The 23343-nt window shown below is 32.0% G+C and overlaps 1 protein-coding gene and 1 long non-coding RNA gene across 6 annotated transcripts in view; one reads left to right on the top strand and one right to left on the bottom strand.

Annotated features, from left to right (window-relative positions):
- Nucleotides 1-23343, top strand: part of LOC143054738 (uncharacterized) — a 76080-nt gene that overhangs the window by 28908 nt on the left and 23829 nt on the right. For 2 of the 5 annotated variants that reach the window (XM_076227773.1, XM_076227772.1), the window contains 7 exons: nucleotides 36-290; nucleotides 2946-3077; nucleotides 13662-13716; nucleotides 20001-20066; nucleotides 21374-21511; nucleotides 22222-22337; nucleotides 22797-22940. In XM_076227773.1, the coding sequence (XP_076083888.1) occupies nucleotides 84-290; nucleotides 2946-3077; nucleotides 13662-13716; nucleotides 20001-20066; nucleotides 21374-21511; nucleotides 22222-22337; nucleotides 22797-22940 (858 nt within the window). In that variant the 5' untranslated portion in view covers nucleotides 36-83. Of the gene's footprint in view, nucleotides 1-35; nucleotides 291-2945; nucleotides 3078-9600; nucleotides 9736-13661; nucleotides 13717-20000; nucleotides 20067-21373; nucleotides 21512-22221; nucleotides 22338-22796; nucleotides 22941-23343 lie in introns of those variants that run through there. The other 3 variants (XM_076227775.1, XM_076227774.1, XM_076227776.1) reach the window with 3 other exon arrangements.
- On the bottom strand, nucleotides 6949-9072 carry LOC143054740 (uncharacterized). The gene is made up of 3 exons (XR_012971811.1): nucleotides 8971-9072; nucleotides 7623-7962; nucleotides 6949-7119 (listed from the first exon to the last, which is right to left on the bottom strand). It is a non-coding gene; the product is annotated as an uncharacterized LOC143054740 (long non-coding RNA).

A 23343-nucleotide genomic window follows, 5' to 3' on the forward strand; every position in this document is an offset into this window, starting at 1 on the left:
CCACTAATGATCATGTGATATCTAATTACCACAAGGTTCCAAAAAAGAAGCATAACGTACCAAGGTCGTTATTCAGTATCAAAATGTCGACTTGCCAAGTGTTTGGTTGTTTTGGCTATTATTATAAAGGAGCAAGCTTATATAAGTTTCCAGACCCATTAAAACAGAAAGAATTGTACCAGACGTGGCTGCGAATCCTTAACCTTCAAGATGACAGTTTCACTCCTTCAAGGCACAAGGGTGTGTGTAGCGACCATTTTGAAACGTCAAGTTATGAGTTGAATTTTATGGTAATTATAACTTTTTTCTGACAAAGTTAAAACTGTTTTTATTCAGTGCTATCATTTATTTTAAATGTCTTCGTTTTTATTTTTAAGCCATTCTCAAACTTTGGTTTGCCTCAAATAAATTTTATGAAACTTATACACAATGCTTATTACCACAAAACACTGATCAAGTAGTAATATTGGTGGTATCACATAAACCATTTTAGAATTATGTCCCTTTACAAATGAAAAAAAATGTGAATTCTTTGTTTCTCTAACTTAAAATTGCCTCAACTAAATGTAATGAAACTACACACATTGTCTCCACAAAAATCAGATCAGGTTTGAAAATTAGGTAGCATCACTTATACTGTTCTAGAGTTATGCACCTTTTCAAATAAAAAAATTGCTGAATTTCTGGTTTCAACTCTGTGACTTTAGTTTACCTCAACAAATGGAAAAATTGCTGAAATATTTGTTTCTATTCTCTTACTTAAGCTAATGCCTCAACTTAATGTTATAACTTATAAACTATGCAAATTACCACAATACTCCAATCAAGTTCAAATTTAAGTAGCCTCACTTGAACAGTACTCAGTTACGTCCCTTTATAACATTATGTGCAAGTGGATGCATCGTCTGTAAACACTTTCCCCATTTTTTTTTTTTTTTTCAAATCAGTCAGACATCCGATCCGGACAGGTACTGTAAATTCATTTATTTTCGTGTGTACCAATTTTCGTGGATGAAGGAAAACTTGCATGTTCGTGGATTTTTAATTTAGTTGTTTTGCCGAGGTCCTCATACAAGCCTTTAGATAATTTGTACTTCGTTGAACATTTAATTTCGTGGTTCACCAATACCAACGAAATCCACAAAAATTGGTATCCCACGAATAATGATGAATCCACAGTAAGACTAGATTTGGGGATGGGGTATGGTAGAATATCAATCTTGAATTTATTCACTTTAAATACCAATTAATGAGGATGTTTGAAGAACAACTGTTTTGATAAGTGTGTGACATAAGCACCGTATATCATCGTACAGCAGATATATAGGTACTAACCAAGCGAGCATGATCGATTTTGAACTGACGCAGTAACGAAAATCTTTGTTTTGTTTTATCAATATTTAATGTACATTTCTCAAATGCTTCAAAATAATTTTCATATCGTTTTTTTCCTATATATAAGACTACTTTTATATTCTATTAAGAACAATTAACTTGTAAATGTGCAAATAGTTGTGAATGTCAACACCCAACTTATAATTTTGATACAATTGGTGTTACATTTACATGTTTTATCTAAAAGAAAGCTAATACAGGGCAAAAGTAATAGTTACCAATCATAAACCTACCTGTGATTACTCATTACTTGAAACTTTTTGGGTATGAGTATGAAAATAAAGTTTTTGTGAACAGTGTGCAGCAAATTAACTATGAACCATACATAAGGATTTATGTGGTCGGCTAAACATCGTACACAACGATTCTTTTCAGAATAAAATATTGAAAACACATATGCATGAAAGATTTCAATACCAATTATTGATACAGCTATACTTATTACATACGCACAGTGGCCTTCTATCAGAAAAAGAGTTGCAATGAATATGGAATTATATCGGATGAGACGAGTACCAACTTCTTTGACAAGTATTTGCACATGTTTATAGTAATCGTTCTTGTTTGGGGATAATAATGAGACATCTCTCATCATCAACCTACAACCAAATAATTTCTTAAAACAACAATTATGTTAGAGTTGAGGTCCACATTGATATTTTGTGAACAAAGCAAAGATTTTCGTTACCGTGTGATGTCAAAATTGATCACGCCTGCTTGGTTAGTACCTATATCTGGTGTACTGATGATACACGGTGATTAGCTTGGCTTCACACTTTGAATTCCTTAGCAGGTTTCATAAAAGCTGCAAGGATGATTGGTTGATTAAAATTAAGTGTAAAGTAAAACCAAGCAGCGACCAAGCATAAAAAAATGAGCGAGTGCGTTAGTTTTAATTATATTGATTAGATGATAAAAGTGAAAAAGAATGTGACTTTACATGTAACCTTCTAAGGCTATGAGACATCACCAGATGCTGCTCCTGATATGTTTTTCGGCATATATTATATTTTTATGCTTTCACATTTTCCCCCTGTTTCACAAAATGAATATGGCTTCTACTAAAGAAAGCTCCATTTGGAGCTAATGTGTTTAGAGACCTCTTATGTAAGTACCCCATTACTATATTACTGTATAGCAGGTTATTTTCGGGGGATGCAAATTTTTGCTTATTTTTGCGGATATAACAAAATCACCAAAAATAAATTCTGCCAATTTAAAATGGCACATGCAAAGGTATAGATAAAAGTTTTGAATCCGCCAAAATGATAACCACCAAAATATATTGTATACTGCCAATTTAAAATGGCACATGCAAAGGTATAGATAAAAGTTTTTAATTCGCCAAAATGATAACCACCAAAATATATTGTATACCTTATTCAATGAAAATCGCAAAATTTTACACCCGTAAAAATAACCCTCTATAGTATATGGTACCTAACTAACAAGTACTACATTAAATTACAGACTGAGTTGATAGGCCATACACCTAGACCTAGACTTAAACCATATAGTACCTAACTAACAAGTACTACATTATGTTACAGACTAAGTTGATAGGCCATACACCTAGACCGAGACTTAAACCAGATGCAGTACCCACAATATTTGCTGTTGATCAAAGTACCAGAGTAGACATCAGATATGAAGCAAGGAAAAGAGATCTAGAGCTGATTGAGGTAACAAAAAAACACTTATTTTTATTTACTTATATTTTATAGTGAATTGTGATGGATATTTAGTCAATAATTATGATAGACCATTTTCATATTACCGACTTTTGACTCAATAATTTATATTTTGTTGACAGGTTTACGGTAACCTTCTCTGCTGTTGGACATCATGGTTCTTGGTCAAGCAAGAGCAACATAAATAAGTAAATTCAAAATTTTAATCGGTACAAATTTGAGGGAAAGTTTACTCTTTTTAAATGCTTTCTATACGTGACTAAATCATCAGAAAGCAGTAAACTTTTCCCCCAAATTGCACTGTTTATATATTTGATTTTAATTCTTTTGGATGCTCGTAATTCACTGAGTACCAGGATGTCTTACCACAGAGTAGGTCACCTATAAATAAAATATAGAACCCGTTCTTATTTGGTAATATGAAAAGAGACTATTGCTGTATACCAACTTATTTTCGTGGAAACTGTTTTTTTGGCGTTTTTATCCCTTTCTAGCTAACTGCATCAATTTTTATATCACCATTTTATGAATTTTAGGTGGATTAAGGTGGTACCAAACACCTTGACTAAAAATAAATTTGGCTCGTTTAATTTCTCGAAATTTTTGACCAAGTATTTACTTTGACCCTTTAACAAAAATATAAAAATTTCAAAAACTTTGAACCATACACTTCTTGGAAAAAATTTCATTGGAGACGTAGCAGTTGAATAAACACCAATTTTGATTATTGAGAAGCTTAATATTTCCTTGGCAATACAATGTGATTAAAACGTTTAACTGATTTTTACAGAGTTATCTCCCTGTAGTGTCAGGTACCACATTAAAGGGTAGATCAGAGTTTAAATATTGGCAAAAAATTGTTTAAATTTGTTTTTACTTTTCACAAAATCAATCATGATTGATGGTTTACAGTAGGTCATTTCTTTGCTCTATTTGGTAAAGTGGACTTAAAAGATTAGAATCATATAGTAATAAAATTTCATCTTCTCACTGTTGGTCTCGTCCTGTTAAAAAATGACCAGCACCTTGACTCGTCTTCAATTTTTTTTAGTGAAAACACTGTAATAGCATATTGATAAATAAATATGCATGCAATATCTGCCACTAGATGTTACCCATTTAATCAATATATCAAATTTTGTCTGATAACTTTGATTTCATTACTTGAATCAAGCAAAAGAAACAGATTTGTGTGTTAGCCAATAGAAAATAAGTATGTGTATTGAGTTGAACATTTGAATTTGTGGTTCATATTAACCAATGAGAACCATGAAAATTGGAATAATGAATCCAACTAAATATAAAAATACAATTCATCTTACATCCTGGTACATGTATAATTCACAAACTCCTCTCACAACACATCACCAAAGAAACAGGAAATTATTGCTTTTGGGAGTCGCTTGAGGTCAGTGTTTGCCAGAGTTGTACCCACAGAATGTGGAGAACCTGTATTGCTGGTTACAATGTTTATTTTCTCTGTAAGAAGGGCAATAATACATCTTGGAAATTGCAACAATTGGTCAACAGTAAACACAGCTGGTAGTTTGATGGTGGCAGGGCCTCAATGGCCAAGTGCCATTGTGGTCTAAGTAGTTCTACTACTGTAATCAGTAGCAAGTCAATACTGAGGTTGTGAGTGTGTCTGTGTGGGTGCATTTGATTCTTATCTAGGATTGTTGTTTTTCCTCCACCAATATAAACTGACTGCCACAAAGCCCAAAAGTGTGGCTTTAAATGGTGTTAAAACACCAATAATCATCCTATGAACATGTTAAAGAAGGTTCATGGTGTAGTGTGACATCTTATAAGAGAGGGAGAAAATGACCAGGGTCCCTGGCAGGGATTAATCAAAAACTGGAAGTCAATAAAAAAGAGACATACCAAACAGAAAAGAAAAATTGACAGTAAGACAAATAACAGTCCACACAAACTAAACAGAAAACTAAAGATTGAGGTACAAGAACCTTAGGGATGAACTCAGGTGCTCATGGAGAAGGTAAACTATTTCTTCACCACTATTGGTAATGGTGATTATACACCTTCCAAGTAAAAATTTAGTGATGAATTGCTCTTATAAGGGAGCATATTTATTGTAGAGTGGTTGCATTAGACACAAATTAATGCCAAGTAAAAGAATCTCTGCTTACAATGATACTTGTATTGGAACTCTAACGAAGATAACGTCACAACAATAGTGAAATCGTATATTAGAGAGCGGGAACATCTCATGTGCAATCAGAAACCATATTATTATTGGTCATTTGTGAAACACACAGATATTCTCGTTATTCCGTAACAACCAACAAAATTATGATAGTGACCAAAAAACTTTTGAATGGATGTTTCTACTTTACCATGAGGAATCCTTATTTCAACAGCTTTCCTTGTATGCAGTAACCCTCTCTCAAATAATTCATCATAGGAAGCATGTACATGTATCTTATAAATGTTGCTAGACAGAAACCAACATAATCACTAAACCTTGAATTATTCTGTGAAAGGTCTTGTTTATATAATATCAGAAGAGGCTAAAGATTTTGGCCAGCTTCTTTCCATATTTCTTTAGAAGTTTTTGAATGAAGTCACCTTACAGGAATAAAGGCACAAGTTTGCAAGAAAAGGGGCACAGTTGGTTCCCATAGGAATACTAATTGTCTGTTGACAATCATGTTCTTCAAAGGTAAGAAATATGATTGAATATCAGTCATAATTCTAACATCTTGATAATCAGTTTAAGAGCCTCTGGCCTTTGTTAGTCTTGTATTATTTAAATTTTAGTTTCTTATGTACAATTTGTAAATTTGTATGGCGTTATTTTAATTTCTTGTGTACAATTTGTAAATTTGTATGGCGTTCATTATCACTGAACTAGCATATATTTGTTTAGGGGCCAGCTGAAGGACGCCTCTGGGTGTGGGAATTTCTCGCTACATTGGAGACCTGTTGGTGACCTTCTGCTGATGTTTTTCTATGGTCAGTTTGTGGTCTCTTTGATACATTCCCCATTTCCATTCTCAATTTTAAGAGAAATTTTGGTTGGAATCTGATATGTTGTTTTTTTATTTACAAAGTATGATTTGTCCTTACTTAAAACAAGATATTTGCATCCTCGTTGATCTTTTTATGTATGCCCATGAAACAAATTTTGACTAATTCTTTCAATCTGTAATGAAGAATGAGGTTAAGTTGTGTATAAAGGGGTAGGGACATCAATATTTTTAATGTATTATTGCTTGATGGAATGGACTTGAGATTGATTGAAAGTACTCTGACATATATTTTTTTATATTTATAGTGTCAACATCTTTATTGGACCAAACCACTTCCACTTATAACAGAAAGACATCAACATCCCAGATATTGATGGTTATCACAACATACAGATGTCTGTCTGCAATAACAAGTTGGTAGACAGCTTTTCCTAAAAATGTGGAGATTAATGTTGATGCAGTTTAAGGTTTTCAGTGAAATATTGCGCCTATATGTTTGTGGCCACAGCAATATGTGTTATATCTAGTGTCATCTTCATTCATGCCTCTGAAACTACCTCATCAGCCAAGTTGGGAGTTGTTATAGTCTCAGGTTTTCAATGAATTATTGCACCTATAAGTTCATGGACACAGCCAGAGGTGTTATACCCAATATCAGCTACGGTCACTCCTATGAAACCGCCTCATCTACCAAGTTGAAGTTGACAGGATTTTAACATTTTATTGTTTCCATACAAGGCTGGTGGTTTCACAGTTAGTGGTTACAGATACATGAGATAGACATGCATACCAAATTATAATCCTGGTACCTTTGATAACTATATATAAGTTTGGGAAAATTCAATATTCAGTTTATTCCCAAGTTAATAAAGAAGTCAGTAGTCATCAAGCATTAAAAAAACAACTATCTGAAATCTAACCATATTTAATTGTGCTCTTCACAAAAGAATCATTGGCAACTGGCACATATTTGATGAAGCCTGAGGCACTGCATCTTTCATGGGAAGATTGTGACACACTGCTGACATTCCCACTGAACCCTAATGACATAAGAAGAAGAAGAACTGGTTACATCAAGACAACCAATTGAAGAGAAGGTTTTTATTCTATTATAAGTAACATTGACTTATTTAGTGATATTGGAGCCATACAGATCAATTAATCCATTATGTAGAAATACTGTACAGAACTATCAGGAGTTTGATTATCTGCCCTTGATGTTCTGTACTATTTTCTAGAATATTTCTTTAAAAGCTTTTTAAAGATAAAGTACCTGTAAGATGTATTTTATAAAATGTTCAAGGTCATATTGAATTCTTTGTTAAATTTTTTTCAATTTGTTATGAATTGTTTGGATAAATAAATTTGTATGAACTTCATCAAATGTATTATTAATTTTAAGCAAATATCTCCAGTTTTACCATCGGTAAACTAAACAGATTGACTTCTAATTTAGTATCAGCTTTATAATATATATATATAACAGTGATGAATTTTAAAAGATGAGATTTTACAGATCTGATTAAATTCATTCTGACTTTACCTGTATTGTTATTTTCATATCCCAGTTTGAACTTGATCACCTTTAATTTTAAGACCTGACAATTTCATTTCATCTGTTTTGTCTTTTGCTCTTCAGATATTGTAGCGGGGTTGCTTCCCCTCAGTACAGATAGAACATATAAAGCCAGTCTTAATCAACTGAGCTAGAGAATCGATTCTTTGGCTCAGTGGGTTAACGCACTGACTGTCATGCAGACGACCGGGGTTCGAATCCCTTTGGTGACGATATGAATTTGTAGAGTAGATACGTGCTCTCCGGTTCCAGATATAAAAACTGGCCAAAAATTGTCATTTGAATTCTTGACCGAGTTGGTGCAAACCTGAAATCAAAATGAAAACTAAAGCCAAAGTCATGATTTGTAAAAAAGTGGTATTTGACTACCATTTACTAAATAAAGGAATACTTTTCACTTTTCGGTGCACTATATGTTAGTTGAACAACACCGTAATATTTTGAGTATTGCAAATAAAAGAGACCCATGTTTTATATGTACAAATATCTATTGGTCAACAACCCGTTTGTGCACAAATGTCAATAGGCAACAACCCTTTCTCATGTAACTTGTTTATGTCATAAGAATTTTAAGAATACATGTAGCTCCCAAATTGTGTTTTGATATGAGGTTTTATCAAAGTCCAATATATGACCTTATGTCTGATCATTGGAAAAATCTCTAGTTCAACATGTAATAGGTAACTTAGAATGATTCAAATCCCTCAATTAAGGGAATATATAAAAAAAAAAAAGGAGGTGTGGTTTGATTGCCAATGAGACAACTATCCACAAAAGACCAAAATGACATTAACAACTATACATGTATAGGTCATCGTAGTGAATAGTTATAAAATGATCATAATGTATTTCGCTTCATGTCTGAGCCTTTAAGAGCTAACTTTACTGTATGGATTTGCTCATTGTAGAATTCTTTATATGTTAACCTATAGTTGTTAACATTCTCATTCTTTTTCCCTATTGGATAGTTGTCTCATAGGCACTCAAATGACATCTCTTTATTTTTCCATAGATTTGATGTCTGATTTGTAAAAAGATAATCTACCAAAACCACATAAAAGTAACCACACAGATATATACACTGTAACAGAATGATAATAAAATAATTGAATCCACAAATAGATAGTTAAACATACAAGTTAAACATGACGAAACTTGTCTTCTAAGAAAATATAAGTATGTTGATTGACAGATCTTTTAATTTGTTTCCATGTATTGCATGGGCCTAAATTGTTGCTGAATGGTCTGTATTTCGTCTTCAGCAATCATATTAACCTGTCAACACTGAGGTTGTAAGTTCAAACAGTCTTATTACCCGTTGTGTTCAACTCTGATCTTAAATAACTAGAATTGACAGTTTTCCTCCCAAAGGTCTTCGTTCTTTTTAATTGACACCATTTCATATAAGCCAAGAGATCTGAAAGTGACATTAAACATCAACAATCAATCAATCATATACATATGTCGAGGCTATTTTTTTGTAAGTTCAAAATAATGATCGTAATGATACCAAGATTGATATGTATACATAAATATTAGAATAGTCTGAAACAAATTCTTATGTTAGGAAACTGCAGTGTATTTCAGAAACATCGTTTAAATTCAAAATTTTTATAAGTTATCATATTTGATATAAGAAAAGAATTCTTTGAACAAAATACACTTCTGTACAGTAAGGTTTTATCTTAAAACATCCTAGTTGTTTATTAGGCTTATTTAATTTTCTCTATGAAAAAGAATGTTTACGCTAATTTTAGCAAAATATCTAAAACATTGATTAACCATTTTTTTGTAAGAAAAAATTAATAAAACCATTTCTCACATTTAACTCATCTATAATTCCCATTTAGAGCCTCACAACATAGTCAATACTATGTTGAGAGCCCTTCCAAAATTGTCCAATTAAAATTCTGTAACTATGGCATTGTGCAAATCAAGCTCCGCCCACTAATCACAGCTGTGTAACTCATAAATAATCCACACACAGTGTGAAGGTCATCTGACATTAAATGGCTGACACAGAAGAAGCATGCTGCAGCAGTGTAGACAATCTTAATTTCTAAAGTAATTTAAAAACATGGTAAGAGGAATGCATTGTATTGTATTATGTGTATTGGATCATGTTTACCTGTGTAATTGATTACATTGTGAAATTTACACCTGTAGTATTTTTGTCAATATCATAACACCAGATTAGATCTTGTAAATATATTGTGTTTATAAATAGACACTAGACTTGTTATTATGAGAAGGAATATATGTATAGTGTATAGTTATGAAAGGTATCTGTTTAACTGATGTGTATTATGTATTCTTTATATTAATTATTGCGAATTAATTAAGCTCGTTATTTCAATAGTTTATAACTTCTGTCTATATTAATATTGATACTGATTATTAATTTATTTGAAGTAACTTTTTAGTTTGTCATGTTTGTTGTGAAATAATTGTATACTTTGCACATGTTGCATTATACATCCTTGTTTACAAAAATTTAGTTATCTGTATACACCATTTTGTACATAGTAAAGTATTTTAACCTCAGTTATTAAATCTTGGTGAAGGAATTCGAATATGCAAAAGTATATAAGCAATAATATATTGCCTGCACCATATTGTGTTAGTTTATTTACAATGTATGATTATAGCAGAGACATTTAATACATAGACTAAATAACTTGTCATTAATATTATGAGGTCATCATAGATTCCAGGATTAAAATTTTGCAGACATGTATAAATGTACTTTCTGCTGATTGGAAAAAACGTTCTATTATTGGAATTTTTATTTAAATACTAACATTTATATACTAACGAGCCATAGTATTATTTAAATATAGAGGTTTTGCATTAATATTGATGTTTAAGTAAATGTAATATAATGAGCAAAAATAATTCTGTGTGGTTTTGAAAAAAGAAAAATTAACGGGCCACATTTTAAATCAGGGCTGTTGATGGTAGTGAGAAATGTTTAATTGTGGATGGTTGCATTAAAAGTTTTTAGAATTATAAGTAAAATGAAAATTTCATATTTGGCTAAAACAAAAAATCCCTCCCCACCCCCACCATGCCTTTAATTCTGAAAATGTTTTTGTTTTGAATACTTATTTTTTGTTGTAAATTCTGATACAAAAATATTCATTAGATGATTGTTCAAAGTGATTTATTTTCACCATGCAGGACATACCTGTAGACAGGGGGGTTCGACCCCCCCCCCCCCCGCCCTTGAAATCAAATAAGCACTTTTAAAGTCAACGTTTTGTTCAAATTGTGACTGTTAAAGTCGAGTTCATGAGTCCAACGAACCCCCCCTTGGATATTCCTGGCTACGGGCCTGCAGGAAAGGTCAAACCCCAAGTAATTGGAATCTTTGAGTTACTTGAGGATATTATCCAATATACATAAAATCATGAGAATTGTTTTCCCTATTCTATATTCCAGGTTAATATATCAAAGCGTTTATCTAGGTTTGTTTTCTTTTACATTCTTATGATGTAGCTTGTTTTACTGGTTTGACTTTCATTTTAATTGTGAAGTGGGTCTCATTGGGGTCTAAGCGTGACGCAGGATTGCTGATTTTTTGTAAGCATGACACGTGAAAGTCAAATTATTGTGTCGGGAAAACGGGAAATGAGGTCTAGCGGGACCCGGGAAGTGACAAAAAAAATGAGAATTGCTTACGCACATAGTGTAAGCGGGATACGGGAATCTGACAAAACAGTAAGCAGGATCCAGATTGGAACCCCCCAATGAGACCCCCTGTGAACTTGACAAAAACTTATTTTAATCAGTTTTCAATAGACAACTTTCGAGTTTGATGCATTTCCATCAAAAACTTTGGTTTTAGTGAACATCATTCGTGTGTTTAGGGGGTTGTCACTTCCGTTCCAATGTTGAGCGAGTGGAATTATTTTGTGGACATCTGTCAATATTTTGAACGATTTTATATGACTTGGATTGAGTCTTTTTTTAAACAAATTGATTAAGGGAACATTAATGTATACAGAAATATAAAAAATAATGTAAGTTCATGATGAAAAGAAAATAGTTTAGGCTCAAAGGATACAATTTTGCCTAATGGCAAAAAATACATTGCCATATTTTGTATGTGCCTCTCCCACATGTCCCAAGTCAGGAGCCTGTAATTTAGTGGTTGTCATTTTTCGCTGTATATCATCTTTGTTTTATAATTGCTTGGTATCCACTGAAGTGGGGGTTCAATAAGTTTTTTTCCTTGTCTATTTGTAGATCACTAAGTCTTAAGGCATACAATACAGTTACAGGGGAGGTAATGATGTTGCTAACGTAAATTGTTATTTTCGCGACGTCAAACTATGACTTATCGGGAAAAGATTCAGTTTTCGACTGCTTTTTATCATTCAAACTTATTTAACTTGAAAACAAGTTCATGGACCCCTCTTATTTAAAATGCCATTTGGTAAGGTTTGACCACACGAGAAGATTATGTGTGCCAATTTTTATGAAAACGTAATAGTGCAATTTTTTTAAATTTGATAAATATACAGCAAAAAATGATGTTTTTTTTCTACATTCATGAACATTTGATAAATATGAGATATTTCTGAATATAAAATATATAAATTTTCAGGATACTTATAAAATACAGAAATTACAAATTATTTTACAAAAAAAAATTTGTGTTTGTCTTTAAAAACAAAAAAGTTTTGTCTTTCTTTCGACAGAGATATACAAAATTTCGACCTCATTTTACTCAAAAAGTAGCACATCATTTGGCCTCTGGTGGAAAGTTGTTTCATTGGCAATCATACCACATCTTTTTCTGTTTATACTATCCCCAAATGACCCCAAAAAAATAAGAATATAACAAGCACCGATTTATAAATTGTCTTTAATTTATTGATGTGATAAATGGATAACATGATAATGAGTCATGCCATCCCCTATGCATGCGGATTATCAGTTATGACAATAAAATTTTATTTTAATTTGACATATTTGTCTGTATTTTTATTAGGCACCTTGTATGATTAATTGACATTGAATTATAAATTGATAAACTGCAGATTGCTGCAGAGTTTATAAATGAGTTTTTAGAAGCCATGATCGTTTTCAGTTGTTATTTGATAATGAAATTCAATAAATTACATGGTGTGTTGTAACCCAGAAAGATGGGGGGGGGGACAATCATATTAACATTTAGAGATTGAATATTCTCTCCTTGTACTAAATATTTTCCAAGAAAAAAGACACAATTGGAATAAAAAATGTTCCATATACATATTGACAAAATGATTTACCGTAGTTATTTTACAATAGACTATTTTCATATTACCGACTTTTGACTCCAAAGTTTATATTTTTCAACAGGTTACCTACGACATCCTGGTATCATGTCAAGTTAGAGCAATGTGAAAAAGTAAAATCAAGCTTTTATTTAATCTGTACAATTCTTGGGGAAAATATACTGATTCATATTTTCTTAAAACGACAGACTAATCGAAAAATAGTAATATTTCCCCTCAAAATACACTGACTCAATGTTTGATTTTATTTATTATGACTGCTCTTAATTGACTGAGTACCAGGATGTCGTAGGTGACCTGTCGAAAAATAATATAAACTGGAGTCAAAAGTAGGTAATGAAAATAGTCTATTAGAATATTGTGAATTCATTATCATTCGCTGGATACCAATTTTCGTGGGTACAGTTGAACTACGAATTCAAATGTTCAACAAATAACATATTTTCAGTAGGTTTTGTATACAGAGATTGGCAAAACCACAAAATCAAATATTAACGAATATGCAAGTTTTCTTCAATCCACGAAAATTGATACACACGAAAATAAATGAATCCACAGTATGCACTTATATTTTACAATTATGGGTTGTTTGCTATTGAGATAGCATTCACATGTTTATTTACTTGAATGGAGAATTGTCTCATTGGCACTCATACCACATCTTCTTTTATCTAGTAATTATAAATATGACAAATTAAACATCTTTTGCTATCTTTTTCAGGAAGGTAGAAGATTAAAAATGAGTCAAAGTTCAAGGGAGTCATCTGCTAGTAGAGGTATGACATTAATAGAAAAATCAAAAACAGTTTTTCAGAAAATATAGACGTCCATGAGAAAAATATTTTGTGGTTCCTAGAACTCGTAGGGTCAATAGGTCAGAAAGAGAAGAAAATTCTAAATCTTTTTACATTTGAAATTGAAGCATCTTATTATTTCTTTGAGACAGAAGTCATAGAGAGAACATTAACAACATGTTCAAATTATTTATCAAATGAGAGAATTTTCTTAGTACAAAAAAAAAAGCAAAAATAGCATTATGTCAACAAGTAATGAAAAATTGCTAATATATCTTCTAGTCATTTGAAGCCTGATGGAAATCATACTACATCTAAGGGGTGGATCCAGCCATTTTAAAAAGGGGTTGGGTCCCAACCCAGGATAAAGTGGGGTTCCAACCATAAGTCCCCATTTAAATGCATTGATCGTCCAAAAAAGGGGGGTTCCAACCATAAGTTCCCATTAAAATACATTGATCGTTCAAAAAAAGGGACCCCCTCCTCCCGATGGATCCGCCATTGTATCTCCTAATTTTTAAATTTATGATAATTGGTAAATTCAAGCTATTTTCTCAGTACACCTTATAGACAAATTTTGAATTGTGCAATTTTCTGTGAATAATGAGTTTATTTCCAATGTCACACTGCTGATGTGATTACGTCACAGTAAAAACAGATTATTCACAGGTCATTTATTTCACTTGAAAATGAAGTTGGTGCAAAATCTGCCACTCAGCTGTCATAGCTGAGAGGGAGATCTCCCTCTTTGAAGGTAATGAAGTTGTCTACAGTATTTGACCTTCGGTCAACTTATGCAGCTCAAGATAGTTGTATAGAACTTTGAATTTACATGTCAGAGGTAAATATGCAGCATTTGTAATGAATTGTATAATTAATTTTTTTTGGCTTATAGTTTGATATTTGTTTTGCTCTACAATACCCTGTACTGTTATAGCTTATATTGCTGAGAGTAAACAAAGGACAAGAAATATTCCCATTAGGTATGCCAATTCATTTGAAGGACAATAAAACAATTTTAATTTTAAGTATTTTTAGAGATAAAGGGGATTCAGTCAAAACCATTGTGTTCTTTTCAAGAAATATCAGGTAATTGTATAATGTAACTGGCTGAAAGGGAATTTTTGTTACACATTTTAGAAATATTTTATCAAAACCTTTATGAATAGAACAACATTTTATGGACATGTTTCTATTAAATTGACCCAGTATTGCTGAAAGCACACCTTTAATCAACAATGAATACCTTAATACCTTTCAATTATAAAAGGTTTCAATTGAAATCTTAATAGTTTTTGCTCAGTTATCTTTCATTTCTATTTACCCTTAATGCATGTTGAAATAACTAGTACAATTAAAATAAAAGAGATTGAAAATTACTGAAAAAAATATGCTTTTATGATAAAAACTGACTCAAGGTTGAGAATAAAATAGATAGAAGAGATCTTGGGAGAGGGGCGGTAAAAAGGGATGTCATTCTGAAATTCCAGAAAATATTCCCTGATCACAAAAAATGGATCACTAATTCCAAGTCCTGATAATGATAAATGAACGTTTTAATTCATGTGAAATTAATAGCCCAAACCCAAAATTTGGCAAAAATAAAGTTCTAATCCCAACGTTTGTATAAATGTTAGTTTACATTAGGCAAATTTATAAATCAGTTAAAATTCTTCCAATCCATCGGCAAAAAGGATCAACCATTACTATTATTTTTTAAATTTTAGGTAGTGATGTTGATTGATGCACTACACTTCAGATACAATTTGTCCAGTTATATTTGATGTTCATAAAATGTATCAATTTTCATTTGAAGAATTGTTGTATTTAAATTTATTTACAGGTTGTGTGATTTTAAATTGATAAATTGTGTACCCTACTCCTGAATTAAATATCAATGAAAGAGTAAATATTTGAAGCTAAAGGTCATCATATGGACTTCAATGGAAGACAAAACTCTTAATGTATAAAGATATCTAATAATCTGCTAAGATTTAGTTTGACTCATCATCGCACCAACACATACATGTGTACAAAAATATTCTGCAGAAAAGAGGTGCAAAAAAAAAAAGAAAAAAGAATTCTTTGAATCCATAATTATTTATTTTAAACTTTCAGCTACAATTTGATGAAGTTTAATTATGATTTTAAAAATGGTTCATTGCCTATCAAATATTGTTATTCTCCTATATTTGCATCGTTTTACTCTTTCTGGATTACAAAATAAAGCGAATAGACATGATGTTTTGAAAAAAAGCAAATGAATTTAAAGATGTAAATAGATTGGAGACAGCAGTATAATCTTTGAATTTCAGGAAATGCCAACATTTAAAACTTATTCATTTTACTTTGCAGTTTACTGTTAACTTACATTATCATGATTATAGTATTTTATATTAATTTCATTTGCTTTCTTTTTCAGAACATAGATTAGAATATTCTGTTTATAAAATATGTAAAGCTATTTCTTGTTTGCAGAAGAAGAATTGATTAATTTCCCCACTGGATACCTCTTCATTTCACAACAACATTACTGTGTGTATTTTATCTCCTTGATAGCAGACTACAGTTTACATTAAATGAGGTCATGTGACTAGAGATCTGCCACTTTAAAATCAGTCACTAGTTATATGTAGCGGTATTTCTGCCTAGAGCTGATAAATCTATTCTTAGCCCAGTCGTTCAGGCATGACTTATTAAAGTTCACCAAGCCACATAAATAGTGTTCAACATTAAATTTAATTGGAAGACATTGTAGCTTATTGAAGACCTCAATCTTTAACAGGTGTCATATAATGGCTAGGCTTAGTAAGTGAAAAAGATCAAGAGAAAAACCTAAAATACACACAAACAGATAATCACATCTTGGTGTCAGAGAAACGTTATTGTATGATCTTGTATCAACTTACATAAAATAGATCAAACAAAACACAGGCAAAATATTTTCAATTATCATTGAATCTAAGTCTTAGGAGTTGATTGCAAAATGGATGTTTTGAAATAATATTTTTATAACTTTTAAGATAATACTTAGATAATGCTATAGATTATGTAATCTTTCCCATGTTTGACACAGTGACTCCAATATTTGATGAATCTCCCCAAAATGATATATCTCATTCCACTGAGATTATAATCCTGTCCACAAAACACATTTTCCAATTATATCGCCATATTACAATATAATATATATGCGTCTTATCTGTAAAACTTGGTTTTTATTCAAGATGTTCATTTTATTAAGTCATTAAATTAGTAAAAACAAAACAGCTTCTGTTACTTTAAAATACAGTAGGTGTATTAATCCCAACACAAGATAAGATACTTTTTTATATGAATTTACAAATCTTCCTTGCCTGAATGAAAATAAATATGTGCCTGTCCCAAGTCAGGAGCCTGTAATTCAGTGGTTGTTGTTTATTTATGTGTTACATAATTGTTTTTCGTTCATTTTTATTTATAAATAAGGCTGTTAGTTTTCTTGTTTGAAATTTTTTACATTGCCATTTCGGGGACTTTTATAGCTGATTATGCAGTACAGGCTTTTCTCATTGTTGAAGGCAGTACCGTGACCTATAGTTGTTAATTTCTGTGTCATTTTGGTCTCTTGTGGAGAGTAGTCTCATTGGCAATCATACCACATCTTCTTTTTTATGTTATATGATTTCTATTAATGCCTAAAACGCTAATTCTAATGCAACAACGTTTGTAACGTTCATTTTGATTGGATAACGTCACTTTCTTACATGGCATCAATTGACAATTGATGCTATTGGACGTACGCGCAAGCGCAGACGGCATATGACAGATTTTAAATACATGTTTTAACGTTGTTTTCTGTCAGTTTCATTAGAATGGAGATAACAATATTGTATTTTAAGCTCCGACGGCATCAATTGGGGATTTGATGGTCGCAAATACCTGTTTAATTTGCGACCATCAAATCCCCAATTGATGCCGTCGGAGCTTAAAATACAAAACAGTTATCTCCTAATTGTCATACGTGTACAAAAAAAGTGTTCAATGCTAAAGTTAATAGCTGGTAATTTCCCCTTGATTATTTACAAAAGATCAGTTGATTCTATAAATTTGATTTAATATCTAAAATGAGTAACAGACCATCTGTACATTAACCGAAATTTATCTTTAGAGAATTTTCATGATGTTTTTTTTACCTGCATTCATGTATCAATATTATTTCAATTTGAAGAGACATCTCAAAAATCGTTTTGACAATCAGATATAAAATACCATATATTAAATGACATTAGTCCTAACCAAAATAAAATGGTTGACAGGATAAAATATTTCTCGCCAAATTCTCAATTTTATAAAAAAAAAAACACATTAAGGCCAAGTGTTTTACAAACTAAAATCTAAATGATATAAACATGTATAATACTATTGATTTTACTTTGACACAGTTACCTGTTATTTATTCTTTGGATAAATGCCACATTCATAAAATGGCTTGATTTATATACTTGTAGATAATCTGTAATGGTGTTTTTATTAAAATGGCAAGTGCTTGTTGTGATTGGATTAGGATTGAGGACAAAGACTTCTGTAGTAATCCTGTATTATACAGGGATGTCTACAGACTCTGTTAAAATATCTAATCCAAACCAAACATGCTCATATTTTCAGACTGTGATTTTCACTAACCAAATTATTTTTAGATTATTGGTTATATGAATGGTTTTTTTCCAGGACACATTTTACGGCATATCCTGGGATGAGATTGCTATGAATATTGTAAACCGAGAAACAACCAAAATTTTCAACTTTTAAGATAAATATATGAAAGCTGCATAAACATATACTGTAAATTCAGAAATTATTGTGATGTTTTTATTATTGTGAAAATTGATACAGGGTTAAAATCGCAATAATGTAAACTCGCATTTTGAAATTTAGTATATATGACTTAATAGGATTTTTCTCAATATCGCAAAAATTAAAATCGCACATTCGTCTAGAATGACAAAATCGCAAAAATAAATGCACGCAATAATTTCTGAATTTACAGTAACTGTATGATGGCGGTATCTCCCTAATAAAAGGGAAGATTTCTCAAATTACATTATGTACTGGATCAGGTTATGATGCTTCACTTGTAAGAAGTTGTCTTATTGTTTTAATTACAGATGAGCCCAGTTAGTAGGTACCTAGAAATAACTTAAGGATTAACTTACGGATACTAACATCTTGATAAATACAGAAGAGCACAGCATTAGGTAATAACTTGTATCAGATAAGCTGAGTTAGTAGGTACCAGTTAATAACTTATTGTTTTTATCACAGATGAGCCCAGCAGAGCCGAGTTAGTAGGTACCAGTTAATAACTTATTGTTTTTGATTACAGATGAACCCAGCAGAGCCAAGTTAGAAGGTACCAGTTAATAACTTATTGTTTTTATTACAGATGAGCCCAGCAGAGCCAAGTTAGTAGGTACCAGTTAATAACTTATTGTTTTTATTACAGATGAGCCCAGCAGAGCCAAGTTAGTAGGTACCAGTTAATAACTTATTGTTTTTATCACAGATGAGCCCAGCAGAGCCGAGTTAGTAGGTACCAGTTAATAACTTATTGTTTTTGATTACAGATGAACCCAGCAGAGCCGAGTTAGAAGGTACCAGTTAATAACTTATTGTTTTTATTACAGATGAGCCCAGCAGAGCCAAGTTAGTAGGTACCAGTTAATAACTTATTGTTTTTATTACAGATGAGCCCAGCAGAGCCAAGTTAGTAGGTACCAGTTAATAACTTATTGTTTTTATCACAGATGAGCCCAGCAGAGCCGAGTTAGAAGGTACCAATTAATAACTTATTGTTTTTATTACAGATGAGCCCAGCAGAGCAGAGTTAGAAGGTACCAGTTAATAACTTATTGTTTTTATTACAGATGAGCCCAGCAGAGCCAAGTTGGTAGGTACCAGATAATAACTTATTGTTTTTATTACAGATGAGCCCAGCAGAGCCAAGTTAGTAGGTACCAGTTAATAACTTATTGTTTTTATCACAGATGAGCCCAGCAGAGCCAAGTTAGTAGGTACCAGTTAATAACTTATTGTTTTTATCACAGATGAGCCCAGCAGAGCCGAGTTAGTAGGTACCAGTTAATAACTTATTGTTTTTATCACAAATGAGCCCAGCAGAGCCAAGTTAGTAGGTACCAGTTAATAACTTATTGTTTTTATTACAGATGAGCCCAGCAGAGCCGAGTTAGAAGGTACCAGATAATAACTTATTGTTTTTATTACAGATGAGCCCAGCAGTGCTAAAAGAAGATCAATGGGACTGAGGAAAGACGACAAGGCTAAGAATAAAGGTTTGTGAAGTAGTTTGTCTGATAGTTATAAAATGTTGGGGGTTAAATACATTTTATACCTCATACATCCTTTAAGGGGCCTCAGAGGCTGAGTGGTCTTAGTAGTTACTACTGTAATCACTAGCCAGTCAACACTGAGATTTTGAGTTTGAAACCCGCTCGTGCTGGTGTACTCGACTCCAATCTTAATTGACTAGGATTGTCAGTTTTCCTATGGAAGCTCTGTGGTTTTCTCTGGGCAGTCAGGCTTTCTCCACCAATAAAAACTGGCCACCACAAAATAGTCTCAATGCGGTGCTTAAAAGTGGCTTTAAAACAACAAAAATCAAATCAAATCATGCCTCCTTTTATAATGCATATGGTGATTAGCAGACACATCTGTTTATTCCTATGTTGATTAGTGAACAGCCCTGTTAATCCATATGGTGAAAAGACGACACACCTTTAAAATCATATGGTGATGAGTCGACACACCTTTAAAATCATATGGTGATAAGACGACACACTTTTAAAATCATATGGTGATAAGCCGACACACCTTTAAAATCATATGGTGATAAGCCGACACACCTTTAAAATCATATGGTGATAAGAAGACACATCTTTACAATCATATGGTGATAAGACGACACCTTGCTTTTAAAATTCATATCATACATGTTATATGGTGATTACCAAACCCATCATTAAAATTATATGGTGATCAGAAAACAGGTCCTTCAAATCATATGGGGATTATCTAATACTCATGATGAATTATAATGAATAAGCTTTATTCAAAGTTGGTCTGGCGTACAAAACAAGAACTTCTTTTGACATGCATTCATTTTGATGAAATTCGCAATCAAGGAGACAAACTGTATAAAGAGAGAGCCATATCTCTTGCACATCAAAGACACCCTTGTAGATTTTGAAAAAGAGCAGGCTAATGCCGCTACAAGGCAGCACTCGCACCCGCAAAGTGGAAAGGGTTTAATATAAGTTGAAAAACTTGTTTCCCAATCCACTATAAATAAATATGTTTAATCTAACTGTATGAATAGATATTTACTGGCTGAAAATTTAGCTAATTTGAAATTCCCTTTTAGTCATCATTTAAATGGAACATGTATTAGCACTGATTGGTTACTTATTCTATGGTACAGATAAAATGCTAGTAACGAACAAGGTGTATTTATCACTTGTTGAAATAAACAATGACAGGTCCAAGCAGTACATAGCCAAAGAAAGGAAAAGAGATATTAGGGGAAAGTACTATTACATGATCTTCACTAACCAAAAATTAAGTTTTGAATTCTTTATTTTAGAACCAGAAGAAGAAAAAGAAGGGAAGGACAGTCGACCAATCAGAACCCGTTTGTCAACAGGAAGTATTCATATGAATGGTACAACAACTATAGCTGTGGCAAAAGAGATTGAAAACAATAGTAAACTACTGACAAAAGGTAAAATACAGTTCTATCATTTCTCATCTCTGTAATTTATCTGTCTATGGCAGTGTTTTAGTAGTGAATGACATTATTGGTTGTTATGAACCGTTGTTATTTTCTGATGATTGTACCACAAGTTTTATTTGAACTCTTGAGGTTTAATTTATTTCAACAACAAAAAATCTTAAATAACTATCAATGTGTTTACATTAGGGAAAATAAAAACTCCAGAAGATAAAAAATTGATAGAAGTCAGAGAATATCTTCATTTTGCAACACTTGGTGTGTGTAAATTCCAAACACAAATAACTAAAAAACAATTTATATGAAATATATAGGGAAAAAGGTGACAAATGCCTACTTATTTTGTTTTATGCCATAGACAGATGAAGCATTTTGGAAAAGAGATGGGTTTTTTTTTTTGCGGGAAAAGGGGGGAGGGGGTATGGTTCCAAAGATGTGCCTGATATAACTTTTTGACAAGTTTTTACTATCAAAGGCCAATGTCAGAGTGATCTGATTTGGTATATAAAATATACCTTAGAGGTGCAAGGCAAAAACATTATAAACAATTTTATGCTAATAAAAAATATGTGTTTATCAAATGGGAGAAACACCCTCTACTCCCCCTAAGAACCATTGGATGAAATGTAGCTGCACTGTTTGTTCTTGTGTCTCCAGGTATCATTTCTTTTTATCTAACTGGTCTTTTAAATTGGTTGTAGATTCTCCATGTGGTGTGAATAATAGGAAGAAGAAATTACCATTAATAGAACCTCCTAATTTAGGAACACCACCACCAAAGAAACGAAAGATAGGAAGAAATGATGGGACAGGAGAGGTAATTTATTTATTTATTATTTTGAAATGCATGACATATCTTTGATGGTGGGAAGTTGTGGTTTTAGTTTATGACTATGTAAATAAAAATACTAATAAGAAATACTGAAAACCATTTAAGTTTAGTCATCAATTTATAATTAGTGAGTAGAAAATAACTTGAATAGAAATAGAAACTTATATACATCACTAACATACAAAATGTATTGAAAAATCACAAAATTATATTGCCACTAAGTCAGTTTGGAGTTAACTGCTTTACAAAGAGTACTACAGTTTTTCCATTAAAAAAAACAACAAAAAACAAACTAGCCATCATTATAATGCCAAGGTTGCTGTATGTGGTGTTGAACACAAACAAACAATCATATTTCAAGAAAACATTGTTATTTCTTCTTTTTATAGAACACTTTGATTAAAAAATAGGATCCAATTTCACATTTTGGCTTTATTTTTACAGGACAACAGAAATGATTACTTTTGTTGGCTGTGTAACAAGGAAGGGACTGTGGTGTGCTGTGAACTGTGTCCCAGGGTCTACCATACCCGATGCCTGGACCTCGATTCAGATCTACCCAAGGAATGGGTCTGTCCAGAATGTGAGGTGATTAATCAATATTCAATATTAAATTGGTCTTAGTATCAAGCTGTAGAAAGGAGATGTTGATGAATATTCTAATTGTGTATATAAATGTTCAATTCCTTACAATAAAGGAAAAGAAAGGATATGGGGTATCCATTGATGACACAAAATCAGTATATGCAGTAACACAAAAGCAAAATAACAGTGCCTTTGTTAATGTTCTTCATCTCAAAATCACAGTGAAGCATTCAACACAGAGTAAAAAAAATCATATCGCTGCAAGTTTAAGACAGCACCTAGCATTTGTTTGAAGGGAGCATCGATCTAAGAGGAATTCTCTACTAGAGCCTCACCTGTAGCTTGATCTTATAAAAAGTAATATTTACAAAACAAATTTTACAACTACTTTAATGTTTTCTTTTTT

This window comes from Mytilus galloprovincialis, chromosome 12 (assembly GCF_965363235.1).
Source record: "Mytilus galloprovincialis chromosome 12, xbMytGall1.hap1.1, whole genome shotgun sequence".
NCBI lineage: Eukaryota > Metazoa > Mollusca > Bivalvia > Mytilida > Mytilidae > Mytilus > Mytilus galloprovincialis.